Source organism: Polyodon spathula, chromosome 13 (assembly GCF_017654505.1).
Source record: "Polyodon spathula isolate WHYD16114869_AA chromosome 13, ASM1765450v1, whole genome shotgun sequence".
Lineage (NCBI taxonomy): Eukaryota > Metazoa > Chordata > Actinopteri > Acipenseriformes > Polyodontidae > Polyodon > Polyodon spathula.
Genome location: NC_054546.1, coordinates 1,833,113 through 1,852,262, shown reverse-complemented (window position 1 = coordinate 1,852,262; position 19,150 = coordinate 1,833,113). Strand labels below are relative to the sequence as shown.

Here is a 19,150-nt window from a genome sequence, read left to right as displayed (position 1 = left end):
AAGTCGTGACCCAAGTTGATATAAACCCTAAAACAATAACTAACCCAATGAATACTACATGGATGAAGGCTGTATTTGCATCCTGAGCCATTCTTAAAAAAAAGGCACAATACCCCAGCAATGACGTCAAAAAGTGGTAATTCCTCTTGAGGAAAATGCACTTGCCCATTCGATTCCTCGAGACCATCACTTTCAATTCAAACACAACATGTCTCGTTTTCAATCACCCGACAACATCCACAGCACAGAAATGTGCATTGATTATCAACAAAATGAGAATACCTTAAACAAAAATGTAAAGCTGGTACATTCGCATCCCTGCGAAACGGGATAAACGGATAACGACATAGAAACATGACGTTTGAAAAAACCGTATTGTACTGCTTAACCTCGTCTTCTTTCATATTAGCATCACAACGGTATGCATGTATTACATAAAAAGAAACAACAACAACAACAATAATAATAATAATAATAATAATAATAATAATAATAATAATAATAATAATAATAGATTGGTCTCTTCAGTGAGTTACAGGAAAACAATTCCGTCTCGGGGTTCTGTTTATAAATTTCTCGATCCCTTCAACTTCTAATTTATGACGTAACTCCCTGAAGCCCACCTATTATTGTGTGTGAGAGAGAGAGAGAGAGAGAGAGAGAGAGAGAGAGAGAGAGAGAGAGAGAGAGAGATCAGGAATACAGACGACGTTTTAATAAATCAGATCATAATAAAACAGTTCCGTATATACGTTACTGTATCCAGTAACCAGCACAACACAATCCATTCTGATAACGTTAGCTTTGTCGACACGATGTTCGAACACGACAACTGCAGTGTTACTTTTCCAAGGCGAGGGGCAGCAGCAGCTACATTTTAACGTCACGTTCCGTGTCCCGTACTCTCCATGTCGTGGTGTGTTATAGAAATACAGTCTAATGCAATATCTGTGGTTGTCTTGTCGTGAATTAAATTGTTATTTTGCATGTTGTGTTCAAAAAGACCAGCGCGTCGAACATAGATATATGCACCTATATTACCTGCTGAACGGCACTGAAGTTTAAAAAATAATAATAATAAAAAAAAAAGTAAGCAATTTCAGTCCTTCTCTGATTGGCCGTGAACTGCTCGCCTCTTGGCAACTGCTGCCAATAAACTGCGGGGAGATAAAGTCACCTGACTCTGTTGCTGGGTCGAGAAAAACAAAAACAGACGAGAGTGGAAGTGCAGGTGAGATGAGATCAGGGGCTGCGTAGAGAGATCGGTCGGTTCGTAGAGGGTCGGTTATATTTAAAGTGTTGCTTGGACTTGGTAGATAGCAGTTTGTATTCACTGCATGCTTTGTTGTTGACCTGCGTAACCAACGAGCCACGGTACTGGCATTTTGTTTAGATTTGGTAACATCGACAGAACAAAGTTTAGAAATGTCAACAGTCGTTATCTTGTCTTGTGTTGAGGAGTTATATTCTTTTCTTAATATGCAAAAACTAACGGGGCGTACTTTTTAAAGAATAAAACCGTCCGCTTTTAAAATAGACCGAAATAAACAATGAAATCCACCTTCGTGTAACTGCAAGAAAGGTTGCGATTTAGTAATGGCGCATCAAGTTACCCGTCCCATACCGTCCAGTCCAGCTTGTCTCTTGTAATTTAAACCGTGCATGAATTACTTTGCTAGGAGTATAAAATGCTAATATGAATGATTACATAAGAGACTTGATTGCATAACGCAGTCGGTGAAGTCATGCTTTTCTTTTTTTTTTTTTGCAGTGTAGTATTATGAAGGACCTTATTATGAAAGGATCATAATACAATTAATTTTACAATATACTGTGCTCTGGTTATAAAGTCAGAACTAGCCACAATGGCTGAGCTCGAGCTTAAACAGTACCGTTAGCTGCATTTGCCCAGTGTTGCATTTAACTGAATATAGAAATTGCTAGAATAACTAGTGATTGTCACTATTAGTGATGATATATATATATATATAATATATATATATTGTATATATAATATATTATATATATATATATATATATATATATATATCACACACACACTACAGCAGTGTCAAAATTAGGTAGTGTATAACAGCATAGTTTGCGTTGGTTCTTAATTGCTGAAAAAAAAAAAAAATGTAATATATAAAACGGGTTTGTACGTACGGGTAGATTCAGTGATTACTTTAAGTTTAAATAAAGTTGCCTGACATCTGAAACGATATGTTTCCATTGAATTTGGTAATATGGATGGGTGGGAACATGGTGCATGGAGGGGCATGCCCCTGGCACGGGCGATAGGCAACTTTACTGATTTGTTCTCATTTAATGAAAAAAACCAAAGTGCTCTGTTAAGCAGGTACTCATGTTCCTTTCAGGCCAGGAGAGGCGTATCTTCAGTTCCACTCTCGGTTCTTTTGCTGCAGATTCACAATAAAACATGGCAACAGAATGTCAGGCGTGGCTTAATGATAACCCTGTAGGTAAGTCAACCACATGTTCTATCTTGGTTATTTTTTATTGCTATGTTAATGCTAGTACCATTTCTCTTGCATGCAATTTGAAATATTTTAATCTGCATTTCACTAATAATGAAATTTCCTAACCAATTATGTTGTGGTTTGGGCAACATACAGGCACTTTTCATAAGTGCATTTTCAACAGAGATTTATAAAGTGTATATACACACAGTATGTAAGTTAAGGTGTGCATAGATAGCCTTTCAATTCATTTTTCAAACCTGACAAATTCCCTATTACACTTGAGCGTGATTTATGGGATAACGCCCTGACTGCGCTTGCCTAACTGATCAGTGGTTCAGTTACATTGGCCCATGTTGATGCTGGTGAGTTACTCCTTGATTCTTTTTATGCACTTTTTGGGAAATTTGAGAAAAGGGTGCTGCAAACACTCCTGTGAGGCTGAGGCAACTAGGTTAATTGAAGGTACAACCTTACCATCCTCTACGATACATGAAGTGTGATCACCAGGGCTATGTTACGGAATGTGTCCCTACAGTTCTGGCAGTGCAGGGACACAGGTAGCTACACAGATGTAGCTGTTTTAGATGGTGGTCACACTTCAATCAGAAAGCCCAGTTAAAGGCTGCTAATCACTGCCAGAACTATACTGCTGTCAATTTAAAAGTTAATGGCTCCTTTTCATTAAATTGTTCTTCACTGCAATTTAGTATTATTATTGTATTAATTGGTTTTAACAATAAACAATAATTTGTATCATTCTTTGTATTTAAATCCCCTATAATTAATTTGACAGTAAATTGTAGGACATGTGCCAATATAAATCCTGTATATATTGTGCAGTAATTTTTAAGGCTGTAGCTGTTATCTAACAATTTCTGTATCCAAAGCCATCACCAATTGAGGTATCTGCAGCTATTACCTTACACAGATCACATTTCAAATTCAGTGGAAAGTGGATGGATTTATTTATTCTGCTGCTCATGTAATGTCTCTAGCTAGTATCCTGTCAGGTGACCTCTTTCAAGGCGCTCTCTCTTCCTATTCCAGAAAACAGCTCCTTGCTCTCTAGCGATGATGAAAAGGTTGAAACCCTAAACATTGATGACGAGATCAATGGGAACTGGATCACAGCAACCTCATCCACCGTCCATGAGGCTCGGGTGAAGGCCAAAGCAAAGAGACGCCTCCGGAAGAACTCGTCTCGAGACTCCGGGCGGGGGGACTCCCTCAGCGATAACGGGGACAGCCTCCGAGCTGTGCCCGTCACTCCCACCAGCCCCAAGGGAAAGTTGCTGGACAGAAAGTCCCGGTCTGGGAAAGGGAGAGGTCTGCCAAAGAAAGGTACTGCATCTCATGAAGGTGTTCTTCAGTCTCGCACTGTGTGTTCATGATGGGTAGCTTTCACAATCAGCGTTTGTCTTTCTCAAACCGCTTGTGACACAGGGTTTAAAGCCCAGTAATGTAGAAAATGAGGGTTGTACTGTAAATAGGATGCAGTGTGGTCAAGTGGTTAAAGTCCAGGGCTTGTAACCAGAAGGTCACCAGTTCAAATCCCATCTGTGCCACTGACTGACTCACTGTGTGTGACCCTGAGCATGTCACTTAACCTCCTTGTGCTCCATCCTGCAGATGAGATGTTAAATCAGTGTCCCATTGTAAGTGACTCTGCATATAATGCACAGTTCACAGCCTACCTCTGTAAAGTGCTTTGTGAGGGTGGTCCACGATGAAATATATAAAGATATTAAAATTAATATTATTAAATCCAAATCATTACCTGTCAGGGGCATTCTTCACTTCACAGGAACAGAAAAAGTAATGTAATGTACAAACCAAATCTTAAACATATTAGTGAGCAGGTTGGCTACTAATCCATTCCAGTAAATGATCTATGGCACTTGAGGTGTCTCTGATCATGTATGTTATTAAGCTGTCCAGACCCTGCTCTCATTTCTCTGCAGGTCCATGTTGTTGTTTGTGTTTCAAGCTTGTAATTTTAATCACTGGTTACCCAAGTAACTTTAATAACTGTAATAAAGGGACGGTTATATAGAGCTGTAAGTGTGGAGCTCATTTATAAAAATGTGGCATACTGTAGAGTAACTCAAAGCTCGTTTGTCTAGAATTATTGTCAAAACTGCACAGTAAATGTTTTCAAACTCCAATCCACATGGTTAACAAGCTGCCCTCGTGTGCCAGATTCACAACATTCTCAGCCCGTCTTATTTTTGTTGCTGTCAGTTTACTGGCGTTGCATCGTTCATTAAATAACTCTGTTTCCCTTCCTCAGGTGGAGCAGGAGGTAAAGGGGTTTGGGGCTGTCCTGGTCAGGTGTATGATCTTGAAGAAGTCGATGTCAAGGACCCCAATTATGATGAGGACCAGGTAGATGTACTGCTGGTGTTTTTGCCAGATGAGCTAATTTTTGTTTTTCAGTGAATAAACAAATATCTGTATTGTTTAATGCTTTTCAGTGTATAAAGTTAATAGCTGCTCATTTTAGATGTTATTTACTGAAATGTTTTCAAACAACTTGTCAGGGGTACTGGTGGCCAAATCGGCAAACATTTGCATGTCGACTTGTTGTGTTGAAGTGAAAGTCTAATGGCAGTTTATTACGAGGTAACATTCAGGCTTACTTTCTCTGGCTGCCATGAGAGCTGTAACTACAGCAGCCACATCTAATCTCACTTAATAAAACTCGCCCAGGCACAGAGTTTGAGAAAGCACTGTTTCCATGTTTTTGCATGTGTGTTTTACATATTGAACTACAGTAAAATAAAAACATGTTTACTCCTATTAGTTGCTAGGTAGTCAGAATCAGGGATCAGTAAATTGCTCTGACTGTGCTAACAGACAACATATTTTTGATGTCTGGGCAATTTTAACACTGGATTATGAGATATACTAAGGAAGTAGTGACAATTGTTTGACAAACGTTTAGACTTAGTCTTCGAAACATTCGTTAAATAATTAATTAATTTGTTTTGGTATTGATAGAAGAGCAGGTAAAAGACTAGATTAAGATGACTGTGCCCAGGAATACTTGTTTTGGTAGCAAACAGCTCTTTAATGGGATTAAATAGGGCTACAGTTGCAGCACGACAAAGTATTGCAAGTCATATTCTGCCTTGCTAGACAGATTACATATTAGGGTTATACTTAAAATTCCAGCCTGAGTTTGTTTAGATTGGATTACAAGATTCTTATTGTGCCGCGCTCTGAACCTGTATGCGTGCATAGCCCTGAACTAAGGTGCAGATCTCAGACATGGCGACCTCACTGTGCCCGGGATAAAGTCTTAAAGGGAAAGGGATAAGGGAAGGAGAATGAGGGTTTAAACTGGTTTATGTGGCAAAACAAATGAAAACTTTACATTTAAAAGTGTATGTGTTTTTACAGGAAAACTGTGTATATGAAACTGTCGTCTTACCCTTGGATGAAGGAGTCTTTGAGAAGACTGTGACACCAATTGTCCAGGAATACTTTGAACATGGAGACACAAATGAAGTTGCGGTAAATTAACGAAATAGTCATAATTGTGTTTACTGCTTATAAAGCGTAAGTAGTGGTGTTCCAAAAAATAGTTATACGTCCCCAAGTTTAAGTAACGTACCTGTCATTGCTCTTTTCATTAACATCCTGACAACTTTTTACACATAACTTTAAAGTCTGTTTCAAAGCTCTTTTCAGAATGGCTGCTCTGGTGCACTGGGGTATGAGCTCTGTCCTCAATCACTGCAGGTAGAACGATTAAAAAAATAAATAAATAAATAAATAATTAAAAAAAAACACATAACATCCTCTGGCTTTTCTGTTCCATACCACATCATGGATGGTTATTGCTGTGTTACCTGTATGAGTTTACACTATCAGTGCCCTAGGGCCGCCATTTTAAAAACAGCTTTTAAAAACACACGTTAAAGTTGTCAGGATGTTAGCAATGAAAAGAGAATGTACAGGTTCATTATTTACACAGCTGTAGCAACACCTGGAGACGTGTAACACTATTTTTGGGAACCCCGCTGCTTACTGTTTGTTTCAGATTTAAAATAGTTACTCATGGAAACAATAATTAAATTGTTTTTCAAAGGACACTTTGTTGCCTTTATCCTTCCCCATAACCAGCTATCTTTTAGCTTAACCAGGTATGAACCCATAATTAGCTTTTGACATCCCACTGCACTGATAAACCTGTGGAGAAATGTAGGCTGGCTTCGCTGCGTCTGATAGCTGAGCCAGACTCTTCTAGCCAGGGAATTTAGAGGATGGAATAGCTCATTGTAATAAAACCATGGCGATCCACTTTTAAAAACCCTCTGTAGTCTTGACTACAATCCTGAATGGTGTGAGTTTAATTTTTCAGGAGCTGCTGCGTGAGCTGAACCTGGGTGAGATGAAGAGTGGCGTGCCAATGTTGGCAGTATCTCTTGCGCTGGAGGCTAAAGCGAGCCACCGAGAGCTGACATCCAGACTCCTGACTGACCTGTGTGGGAAGCTGTTGAGCACAGATGATGTGGAGAAATCGTTTGACAGGCTCCTCAGGGAGCTGCCAGAGCTGGTCCTCGACACTCCAGGGGCACCACAGGTAAACACGGCCTCTGTCCATCTGGGTGGACGTGCTGCACACAGCTCTGCTCAGGATGTGGCTTGTGGGCCAGGTCGAAAAACTGTTTAGAGAGCCACTTATTTAATGAAACTTGGTTACAACGTTTTTACACTTGCTACTAAATGTCTTGGTATCCCTGAGTAGATAATAGCCACCTTACCCCTAAAAAAAGGGTTTCTGTACTGGTGCCAGGACAAAGTCCAGAAACCTATTTTTGGGGGTGTCTGGGTACTGTTTCTGTTTATATTAAATGCAATGCAACAGCTTCATTGAAAGGTAACTAAACAAGTTTTTTATCCCTCAACCACTAGCTTTGCGTATTAACATGGATAGTTTTATCCTTTTTAATGTAATCTGTGGAAGTATTAAAAAAAAAAAAAAAAAAAAAAAAAAAATAAAGCTTTAAAAACCATTAGTTGAACACAAGACTATGAGTTGATGTTTTTTTTTTTTTTTTTTTTTAAACCCCCCCTCCCTTCTCGTCTGCCTACATAACAGGAAGCTCTGTGGCACGGGCTCGAATAAACAGAACTGTTGTTGCTATGCTGCTGCTTGTGAGAGATACATTTCAGCTCGTTTCTTTCACCAGCAGAGAGACAGGAGAGCTCTCGCTATTGTTTCTACAGGAGCAAACTGCAAGCTCAGTGTAGGAAGAGTTTAAAGGTCTTTTTCATGAGCAAACACTGCTAGCTTAGTCCTGGTTAAGTGAGCATGAGTTCATTACTTTTACAGAATCTGCACAGGAACAAAAGCTGCTGGGTGCAAGTATTGTTTCCAGCAAAATGACCAGGCCTGCTTTTTCTTTCTGTCTCTCCTCCCCCCATGTCATTCGCTACCCTAGCTTTGCTAGCTGTAGTTTTTGAGATTCAGAGTAAGTAACACATGCTCCAAATACCTTTTGTATCTTAATAAAAAAAATGTGTAGAAAACTGAATTGAAATGAAAATAAAATCTAATGCAAATTTAAAATATCTCAATTAAGTGAGCCACTGAACCCTTTTCTTCTCTACAGCTTGTTGGTCAGTTCATTGCGCGGGCAGCTGGGGATAAGATTCTCTCCAGGGATTACATCGAGAGCTACAAAGGGAAAGTGGACTGTGACCATGCTAGGTAACTGTTTGTATTTGTCAACTGTTCCTTGTAGCAGATATGCTGGGAGTATTAGATTCACTCGCAGAACAAATCCTAGCCATAGCTTCTGCTTGTAGCTTTGTTATATGCATTGATTCCCCACACCACCCATGTTTCTGATATTCTATGCAATTGATTTAAACCGTAGTCTTCAGTCTAAAAGCACTGCTGTTTTAACTCTTTAAAACGTTCCCTTCTAGGCATTCGATATTTGTATATTATAGGTTGATCAGTTCCTCTGTGCCCTGTCAACACACAGTCCATAACTTCAATGGTCTGTTTTTGCAGAGCTGCTTTGGATAGGGCAGCAGTACTCCTCAAAATGAGTAAGGGAGGACTGTGGGGAACAGGAGGAGGTCAGCGACCTGTCAATCAGTTAATGAAAGAGGTAAGGAACCTGCCCTGTGTGGTTTATCCTAACTGTCAAATCTCTTATGGTGTATGTGGCTGATGTATCCCAATGTAATTGCATCAGTCCCATGGTGGCATACCAGAATATAAAGCTTTCTTTTTAAGCGGATCCCTGTTTTCTATCAGATTGACCTATTGCTGAAGGAGTACCTGCTGTCAGGTGATGTAGCAGAAGCAGAGAGGTGCCTGCAGGAACTGGAAGTGCCACATTTTTACCATGAGTTTATCTATGAGGTAAGAGTGGCTCAACAAGCTTGTGTCCTCCAAGCTAACAGCACAGTGTGAGGCTCTGGCGACTGTTCTACTGTCTTGACAGTTTCCTTATTCCAAACCACTGCAAAAACTGTCAGCACAATTGCAAAGAATGCCTCTCGGCAGGTATGCTTCAGCATGGTTCCTTATATTAAAGCAGTGTGTGTTTGGAAAACAATTAATATTATATTAATGTAATATGCACATTAATATATAGTGACCCATGTTGGGTAATGGCATCCTAGACTTTAATATTGCTGCATTTTGAATCGGAAGTAGTGCTGTAGTGTCTGATTTTGTTTTTAGGCAGTGGTCATGGTTTTGGAATCCACTGGAGAAACCACATTTAAAATGGTGCTGCAGCTACTGAAATTTCTGTGGGAGTCCTCTGTCATTACTGTAGACCAAATGAGAAGGGTAAGAGCGGTGTCTGTTTTAAAAAAATAAAAAATAAAAATAATATATCAGCTGTTATCGTTGAATGAGATCAATGGATGCTGTTTTTGTGAAGCGTTTATTTTTCAGCCATGAAATGTTCTGTTTCAGGGTTTTGAAAGAGTTTACATGGAAATTCCTGAGATTAACATAGATGTGCCACATGCCTATTCTGTGCTGGAGCAATTTGTGGAACAGAGCTTTAACGCAGGTGTTATCAACAAAAAACTGAGGGACCTTTGCCCATGCAGGTGAGATTACTCTGAGTACTGGGATGTAGCTGAATTGTATTAGGAGGTATAAGCTACCACCACCATACACATCATTGGTAATTTTAATATATTCTTAACTCCAGGTATTACAGAATGTGTGTAGCATTACTGGTTCCCTCATTGCAACTAGCTAGTCCCTGTCTGTAGAATTTGCCTGCCCTGTTTCAAACAATAAAACACGCTGCAATTATTGTTAGTCACGAAGAGGTCAAACTGTTGCAAAGACATGTATATAACTCTTGTGCAATGAGTTGTACATACAGTACTCCACTTAATGTATTGTATAATTACAAGCAACACAAGATGTTAAAAGGCCTTGGGTTTTGGGATTTTTTTTGCCCCCCACTATGAAACATGAACAGAGATTTTAATTTTACTTCTGTGCATTCTAAGCAATATACCATGCGCATATGAATTGGCATTTACAGGACTTGTATTTTCTCTCTGGTGTAATATACAGAAACTAATCTTGTGTGTTACTAATGTTTGCACCATTTTAAGAAAAAAAAAAAAAACTGCACGATCAAATGTAAATCGAATCGCTCTTGTTTTCTAGGGGACGTAAAAGGTTTGTAAGTGAAGGAGATGGTGGACGCCTTAAACTTGAAAGCAACTGAAGAGAAGCTGCAGAAGCCTCTGTGCCAGCTGTACTTGAACCCTTAGAGTAAAAAGGCACTTTCCTTAGATTTATTTTTTTCTTTGGGGGCTGGGGTTTTTAAAAGCACACCCAAGTGGTGTTTTGAAATACGCTAACCCTGTTGAAAGAGCCACACCTTCAATTACATCATCATTCCATGTTTGTATTGCCGTCTCACTGCCACTCGTTTTCCTGACAGCATTGTGTTTGTATGAACCACTGGTTTGTGTATAAAGCTTTATATTCGGGGTAATGCTTTGTGCTGTGTAGCACAGCCCCACCTCCTCTGTTGGCTGCTATTGTTCATATGCTGTGCTTAAGAAAAAAATACAAAATAAATTGTTTGACAAAAATGCACTGTAGTTGGAATTTAAATGGCACAAAACATTTTCAGAATAAAATAAACAATTTATCTTTCAGATGTGAAGTGGTGTTTGGAACATCTATTTTTGTATTTTAAAATAAGCTGGAAAGTGAAATGGAACTATGGTCTTGCTCAGTGTCATTGTCAAGAAAATTAAATTTCTATGAAGTTTAACATTTTGTTTGTAGTTTTTGTGTTTAACAAGATTTCTGTCTTACTTGGAGGACTACTCCAAGTGAAGGCCACTTTTTGCATCCTCCAATAGTAACTGAGAGCCAACAACATCAAACGTACTAAATCTATGTATAACAGTTATTTAATTACATGTACACAGTAAGACATTACAGAATACCATATTTCTAACAGTTACCAGGGTATGCATTACTGAGTGAAAAATTCTGCACTGCATCTTGATTTCAAACATCCAGGGACATCATTTCCATAATTTAAGTCAAAATTCCAAGTGGGAGGGCTCAGTATTTTCTGAAGTATATAAACAACTTTTCCTTTTGGAGAGGATTTCTAAAATGGACCCTTGGTGACCAGTAGTAAATGGCGCCCTCTCCTGGCATATCTTTGAACTGTAATATCTTGTCAAAAGGGTAACTCACTACATTTCAGATTTTGTAAATTTAGGATTCCATAAATGCCCCGTTATCCCAAAATATGTTCACTACCAATCATTCATGACATGTATAAATGGCCAATCTTGGTTTTCAGACATACATGCATGTCGACATTTACATTAACATTTGTTAAGAGAATTTTACTTGTACTTGCCAAGTGTTTTAACACTCACCCCACCCCATTTAAAAAAAAAAAATTATAAAAAAAAAAAATTTGAGAAAAAAATTTAAGATCCATTCAAATATATCGGACTTGCGCATTTTATTATTTACTGCAGCACTGCACCGGTATTAGGTTGGGATGTTTTATGAATGTCTCCACCTTACAAAGATAACCACAAATCTGCACAGAATGGGCATTCCTGCTGTGGGTTGGGTATGGCAGTAGGCGCTGACCCTGCAACCTATTTGCAAGTTTGCAGGTCTTGTCGCTGCTACTCTTTCACACCCATTTCCTGTTGACGAATTGTTTCCTGTGCTTCCCGCTGCATTTTCTCCAGCTTTTCCAGGGTCACTGATTTAAGAGGGAGCAGCTTGGGTTTACAAAGCACCATAGTGGGCACATCCTCCATAGAGAGCTGTCCTATGGAAATGAGGAGTGCAGTCATTAAACAAAGCTTTTGGGATGGGGCAACCCGGTCCTGGAAGAATTTGGCATCAGTGATATTTTTGATAAAAATAAGCTCTCCATTAAGTTTCACTTCTTGCTATATTGAAATTATTTAGTTACAATAAAGACTGCAACGTGTTGTGATCAGAAGCATTTTAATCTTGATCATTGAGAACTTTCAGTGTGTACTTTTGTTTATGGCTTATTTTACAGCCAAGGTCAGTGATTAGATTCAGGTGTTCCAAAAAGTCTGCACACGTCTCTCTTACCAAGGTAATAGCAAAGGGAAAATAAAAAAAAAAGTTTGTGTTAATCAAATGAGACATAGGCCTAGTTATCTGAGTAGAGACCTGTAGGAGTTTCTGACCCACAATATTCTGAAAATGTACTGTTACTATTTCAATTAAAGTGTCATGCAAATGCATCTGCTGGATTATACAGAGTTTTGTTTTTTTTTGTTTTTTTTTTGGGGGGGGGGGGGGGGGTGTATAATTCTAAGACATGAATGTCATGAAGCTGAAATACACTATAAACTGCTACATTAGCAGCATTCATATTTCATGCTATGCTCTTAGAAATTATTTAAAAGATGCTGCCTTTAATTCAACCATTATTGAATTACCACTTCAATTTTTTTTTGTGGCAAATTAGTGTAGGGAATGTTTTAGTGAGCTATAGAAGTTAAATGCAAGTCTGGGCACCTGATCAAGCCTTAGGACAGACTACAACATGCTTACCTATCAGTGGAACTGCCTCTTCATTCAAAACGACCAGAACAAGTGAAAGGTGGAGCTAAAAACAATTCATTCACTTGTCTGGCATTCTTGTGAGACAGTATGCAACCAAAAGCCATTTAACACAAGTATTGTGGGTTGCTAATATCAAACTTGTAAGATATGCTGTATAGACTAATTCTATAGAAAATATCATTTAAAAATAATCCATTGTCACATCAACAATATAACAGGAATGTTTGCTTACTTTTACACTGTTCCCCACATTCTCAGCGCCATACCAGAAATCAAAATCTGAAACTAATCTCTGATGAAACTTGTTGTGGAATTTGAGTGTGGGATTTTGAATGCTATTCAGTCAACTGTGCATTCTTTACAGCAAAGAATACTGACTTAACCCACATTTCTGGGTGTAACATCAAAATAATTACAGTTTAATTGACAGGGTCTCTTCCACTCAGCGATGAGTAATGACATAACCCTTGGGAGGAAAGAGTTGTTCTCTATTATATATATATATATATATATCAGGTGAATTAAATAACAGTACTGTGATTATTCAAAGGGTCGAATGTGATTTACGGTAAGTAAAGATGTAAAACAGCAATGACTTAAAAATCAAACACATTTTAGTAGTGTTAGCTGTTTCACCTGATCTGGTTTTAAAGATACACAGTTACCGTATGGACATGCAACAAATTAAGTTCTTGTTCCCTTTATAAGATTACACAAAAAGGTCAAGTTACAAAACAATACATTGGCCCCCTACATCTTAGTACACTGTGGTGCTCTTTTCCATTAGTACACAGCATAAACTTGACATCAGTCATATGCTACCTGTATGTATTGTTGACATTCAAAATACATTAAGTATTTTGCTAAAAATATGAAAATAATTGGTACCTTGTTTGGGAAGAACTTCCCTCAGCACCGGCTTGACCTCTGTTGGCATATTTCCAAATCAAGCAGGTTAAATTCTTAATTAAAAAAAAAAAGAAAAAAAAAAGGATATTGTTATTATTAGTAGTGGTAATACCACCGCCACCAAACACCACCCAGAACAATACTATGATAATATATGCATAGCAAAAATCTGATTACAACTAATGTCTTTTTACCTTCTTTTACATCATTAATGCAAGTTACTTTGTCTTAATAAAACAAGCGCTAAATAATAAACTAAATAAACTGCGAATTAAATAAATACAACATACTAGAATATGCAACATTTCTAATGAGTATGAAGATTTTGCAAAATAGTAACCCAACTATCTCGTTTCAGAATACATTGCAATAGCATCTACCACGTTTTACAATATATAGTAATGCATATCATATACGTCGTTAGTTATAAATGGCATTTCAGAATAAGTGTGGGGAAAAAAACGCTACCAAAATTCAATCAAAACAAACCTCTTCAAGAAGTTTCTTATCGCTGCACACAGACGCGGTCAATCCGCTTACCTGGAAACGACGTTTAGCCGTAATGGCGTTAGCAATAAAACGAAGTGACGCAAAAGCATTTTACGCATGCATGATTGTGGGATATGTAGTTTTTGAAGGCAAATCAAGAAATGAAACAAATGCTGTCCAAACCAAGACATAGATAACTTGGCAGATTTCCGAATGCATCATTCTTAACGATGTATATTTCTGTTTGTACCCTACATCAGGTCCTACTTCATTTTGCTCTGTCTGTCCAAGTATTTCTAGCAATTACATCATCGTTATTAGCAAAGACAGACCACGCATCCAATAACCACGTTAAAATAAGCCCGTATAGAAATAACATAGGAGCAATGAAGTTCAGGCTTTGGTTTGAGGCGTCAATGGGGGCGGGGGGGGGGTCGCCCAATAACAAATAAAACATAATAAAGTACCCCATGTGGGCAGCTGCACCCTGTGGCACGGAGGCGTGCCTCGTCACCCCCTCCTCCACCCCCCAAGGAAGAGAGCAGGGTTGCAGGATAGTGTCGCGATAGAGTGCGGTGCTGCGTGCGTGTGACGCGGTCGTGGGGAAGGAGGCGGAGGAAGGGATGGCAGAGTCACACCTCTGATGGTAAAACAAAAATACAGAAATAAATAAAGGACTATGAACGCAGAACTTGTTTTTTTATGTATTAACACACGCTGATTTTCTTTCCAGCTTAGAACAAAGAAAATCTTTTTTTTTGTTTTCGTTTTAGCTGCGGAATGGCAGCGGTCGAGAATGAGAGTTGGGTTTTTGTTTTCTTTGGAGAGAGAGGGAAGGGGAGCGGAAAGGGCACTGCAATATATACAGGGCGGAGAGGGGGGTGAAATATAGCACGGTCTCTGTTCTGCGGCGATGAGGTGAGGGGGTCAAAGTCAGGATTTGGTGGTTGTTGTTGTTGTTGTTGTTGTCGTCTGTCGGGTGGCAGAGGAGTGAGGTACGCAGGCAGGGGCTGTATATTCTCGGGGTGCTCCTGCAGTCCGTACCCCCCGGTTGAAGAGTTCTCGTCTCTGCTAGGAAGCGTGTTTCGCGGATGACAGTTGAGCTGGGCTGGGCCGAGGGGCTGAATATATAGTAGTACTGCCCATTCCGGGTTTGCAGGACACCAAGACTTGGAGAGTGGGGGGAGAGGTATTTAACGAGTTTACAGACCAGCCTCATCGTCTTAACATTGTCTTTCTTCATTTTACTAGATGTTGTGCGGTAAGATATCCAGTTTGTGTGTCATTGGATTGCAACCACATACGCACAGCAATAGCGGTTGAGTAGAAAAGACTGTCAGCAGATTTTATTAAGTATAACTCTGGTTAATTGGCAGCCATAGGAATTTTTCACGTAACTATATTGGTAGTGATGGCCTGGAGCGTTTTCTCAGTTTTAACATTGCGTTTTTATTATTATTGTTATTACGGTTTTTTTGTTTTTTTTTTAGTAGTAGTATTTTTGTAACTAGTTTACACTCTTATGAAAAAGGCGATCTATAATTTGGAGTTACCTAACCCTTACAAAATGTACACTACTATCCGTTGTCATTTCACGGCCTTTGCAACGCTCTGAACGGTGTGTAGTTAAATTGTAACGTTGCATCATTAAAATATAGATTCACTATAATAACTCGTTTAGGATTTAAATTGTATATTTATTTTGTTTTGACAATATGACCAATATATGTTTTATACATCGGCAAATGTGCGGTTTTTTTTTTCGTTTTTTGTTTTGTTGTATATCATTGCCTTTGAGAATTAATTTTGGATGTTGACGTCTGGAATACTACATTCCAATACTTAAATATGAAAATAAAAAATAAGAACGCACCGTTTGCGTTTTTTTTGGTTAAAGTGCCACACCGCAGATCATACAAAACAAGCTGTCGTAATTGCTTGAAAAACAGCTCTCCCAACTTTTGAGATGAAATATAACGAAACTGTATTTATTTATGTACGTATGTGCTAGTTTAATTATTGTTAAGGATAAAGGCATTTCACACAGTACAAGCTTTTATGCAAGCGGTTACAGGTTGTGATTCGGCAAAATTCGTTTTATATTTTTGGTGTGTAATTTCTGCAGCTTAATTTAAGAATCAAAACCGCATAAATAATTATAAATGCTGAATATAAATTCTGTTCCATACACGAACACTGGTTTAAACTAACACGAGTAAATCTGTTGGCCGATGTTTTGGCAGGCATGGGTACACACCTCATCTGTCTTGCTGCTGCTGCTGCAGCGATCTCCACCCGTGAGGACTATGGACCAGTTCTTGTACGTTAACCTTGGGGACATTTTTAGTAGCTACTTGCTGTCAGCAAAGTATTGTATGTTTCTTTGCTAAGCTCAGATAGCTCATTTCATGCACCTGCATATAGATGGTAGAAAAACAACGTTGATAAACAAACCAGTGTTTTTACTTACTAGAGGGGGAGGGGATTACAGCTGTGGCTAGAAGTCTTGCATCACGCCCTGTATAATTATTAATGTTACGTTGACATGTTGAAATTACCTATCGCTTTGTAGGTTTCCACAAATTCAAACAATGTGACATTTGCAGTTTTAGATTTCAAGATGTTTAAGTATCGAAATTATGTTCATATATAGGTCTGCATCATAATATTCTACTAGCTGATGCAAAACTTTTGGACATATGTGTAAATTATGTTCGAGTACCGTGTGGTAGTGACAGCGTAGTACAGCATACCGCTCCTGTGTGACCAGGTACCGCACCGCGCCTGTATGCAGACAGTTAAGTGCCGCTTCATTCTGTCACTGACGAGAATTATTATTATCTATAATTTATCAACGCGATAAAATTATTGCTGCGAAAATAATGTTGTGATTATCGATGATTGTTCCAACCCTAATAGCTAAGTGCACAGCAGCATGACCCTTGCAACTGGACATGCATGCTGTATTTCAGTGCTGACCCTTGCAACTGGATATTCATGCTGTATTTCAGTGCTGACCCTTGCAACTGGATATTCATGCTGTATTTCAGTGCTGACCCTTGCAACTGGATATTCATGCTGTATTTCAGTGCTGACCCTTGCAACTGGATATTCATGCTGTATTTCAGTGCTGAACTGGATTTCATGCTGTATTTCAGTGCTGACCCTTGCAACTGGATATTCATGCTGTGTTTCAGTGCTTCTGATCTGTATCTGTTTACAGAGCTCTTACGTGTTTAGCTTACAATGTATGTTGTAATTAAGTTTAATAAGGAAGTGAAATAGAATTGAGTACTGTAAATGCATCATGTAGCTGTCTTTAGTCCTGTATGTGAAGTACTGGAACTATCAAGCTTCGCACAGTGATTAAAGGTTGCTGCACATGCTTGGTGTTCCTTAATGGTATAATATTTTGTCTGAATTGTAGTTGTACTTTTTTATGTGAAAAGCCTATTTCTTTAGAAGTTGAATAATCCACTTGAAGCCTATGCTGAGCACCCCTTGTTTGGGTAATGTCATTGTTGAAATGGATTTGATCTGCTCTGAAGCTGAACTGATTTAAAAAATAAGATTTAGGAATTATTTATTTGTTTTCATTGCCCATCATTCTTTCTATTACTGATCTACATGAAATTACTATAACCATAATTTTTGTGATCAGCTGGGCAATAAAATAACCAGAAGCTGGCCACGATCACCGCAACTATTGTGTAATTTGTACCACCTACAAAATAGTCAATAATATGTCTGTTGAGACATGCTGCATTACAGAGCTTCCCGTATGATGAGGTAATTGAGCATTATATATTCAGCCTGCTCGGTTAGACTGTGTATTGTTACTTTATGGCTTGTAATGTTGCTGTTTTTTTCAAAACAGTTGGACGTTGCACTGCATGGTAATGTGGCTGTGGTACTCTATCTACAATATTTGCATTGCCCTCCAGTTTTAGTTTTAATCCAGAACGGATTAGTGTTAAAAGGGGATACCCTTCATTTCGCCAGTCATTGCTGTCTCTGATGCTGCAGTAGTCTGTTTCAGTTCAATATGATATCATAACCGAGCTATGCTTGTAGTTTGAAATTAATTCTGTCATCTAACTTCTTAATATGTAAACACTTTGGCATAGCAGACCAAAAAGGGCCTTATAAAACTGAACACTCCTTTAAGGAGAAGGCAATAAAAAGACTGTGTGTGTGAAATCTGCCTTCAGGATATCAGAATTATCTACTTGTTTACATTTGTATGTTTCCCGGTGTGTATTTCTAACCTTGCTCATACTGGTGGAGCGCTGGCTAAGAGGGTTATAGCCGCTCGTGCTGTTGCTTATCTACCTGCCATGTAGATTAACAGTGTTATGGTAGCGAAGCAGTGCAGTTATGTCTTGACTCCAATAACGCAATAAAAAACAATACCTGTAGGAGGCACTTCTGAAGCCCATATCACATGGTTAATAATGTGCCTGAGCCTGTAGCACCCTGTTGTAATACTTGATCTGGTATGTGTGTTTGTTTTTATGAAAGATTGCAACTCTTGTATATACTTGTTAACGGCTTGTTGGGTTGATTTGATAATAATTGCAATGTATCGGTAAAGAACACAGCTGTGCTTTGTTTTATTTTTATAAAAAAATGTATAACTTAAACTGAATTACACTGTGTTTACATCAGGAGGAGAGACGGTCACGTGGAATACTTTTTTATTTTTATGAAGTATTACTTGAAACGCACTTATTGAAATATTTTACTTTAGTCAAATATTAAATGTTTATCACAAAATCCCAAAACCCAGCTGAATGAACTACAGAGCAAAGGATGCTGTAGTAGTTTAAGTTGAGTGCTTTTTGTGGATTGTGAGGATTTCAGGCAGAAACATGACATGCAAGCAGACATTGCTTTGGCAACCATTGTCATTTCATAGTCATTGTCATAGTCAATATATTGTATTATTGTCCTGCACAGTGCTCTTACTGAGGCAAGTGTACCGAGGGTGTCTAGGCATTCATCCTGTTCTGCATTCATCCTGTCCATATTTCTTTCTGGCATGTTTTGTTGTTGTTGTTTATTTATATATCTACATAAATATATAATTTATTTGCAAGTGGGATCAATACGACTTTTTTTTTTTTTTTTTTTTTTTTTAAATGTGCGGCATTGCTTTATCAAATAATAAACG

At 38.4% G+C, this 19,150-nt stretch overlaps 1 protein-coding gene and 1 long non-coding RNA gene across 6 annotated transcripts; one reads left to right on the top strand and one right to left on the bottom strand.

Annotated features, from left to right (window-relative positions):
- Nucleotides 1-1,145: 1,145 nt before the first annotated feature.
- LOC121325557 (programmed cell death protein 4-like) lies at nucleotides 1,146-10,782 on the top strand. Of its 5 annotated transcripts, none has more exons than XM_041268223.1 (12): nucleotides 1,146-1,231; nucleotides 2,379-2,483; nucleotides 3,531-3,824; nucleotides 4,774-4,868; nucleotides 5,886-5,999; nucleotides 6,850-7,071; nucleotides 8,105-8,202; nucleotides 8,512-8,611; nucleotides 8,761-8,868; nucleotides 9,193-9,303; nucleotides 9,433-9,572; nucleotides 10,150-10,782. In XM_041268223.1, exons 2-12 carry the CDS (start codon nucleotides 2,441-2,443, stop codon nucleotides 10,208-10,210), a joined length of 1,386 nt encoding a protein of 461 aa, XP_041124157.1. In that variant the 5' UTR covers nucleotides 1,146-1,231; nucleotides 2,379-2,440; the 3' UTR covers nucleotides 10,211-10,782. The 5 variants fall into 5 exon arrangements, with proteins under 5 accessions (XP_041124157.1, XP_041124161.1, XP_041124158.1 ...); XM_041268227.1 differs by having other exon boundaries at nucleotides 1,214-1,231; nucleotides 2,427-2,483; XM_041268224.1 differs by lacking the exon at nucleotides 1,146-1,231 and adding an exon at nucleotides 1,244-1,374.
- Nucleotides 10,783-11,712: 930 nt separating this feature from the next.
- On the bottom strand, nucleotides 11,713-13,993 carry LOC121325558. The gene is made up of 3 exons (XR_005951351.1): nucleotides 13,978-13,993; nucleotides 13,468-13,541; nucleotides 11,713-11,798 (listed from the first exon to the last, which is right to left on the bottom strand). It is a non-coding gene; the product is annotated as an uncharacterized LOC121325558 (long non-coding RNA).
- Nucleotides 13,994-19,150: the final 5,157 nt, after the last annotated feature.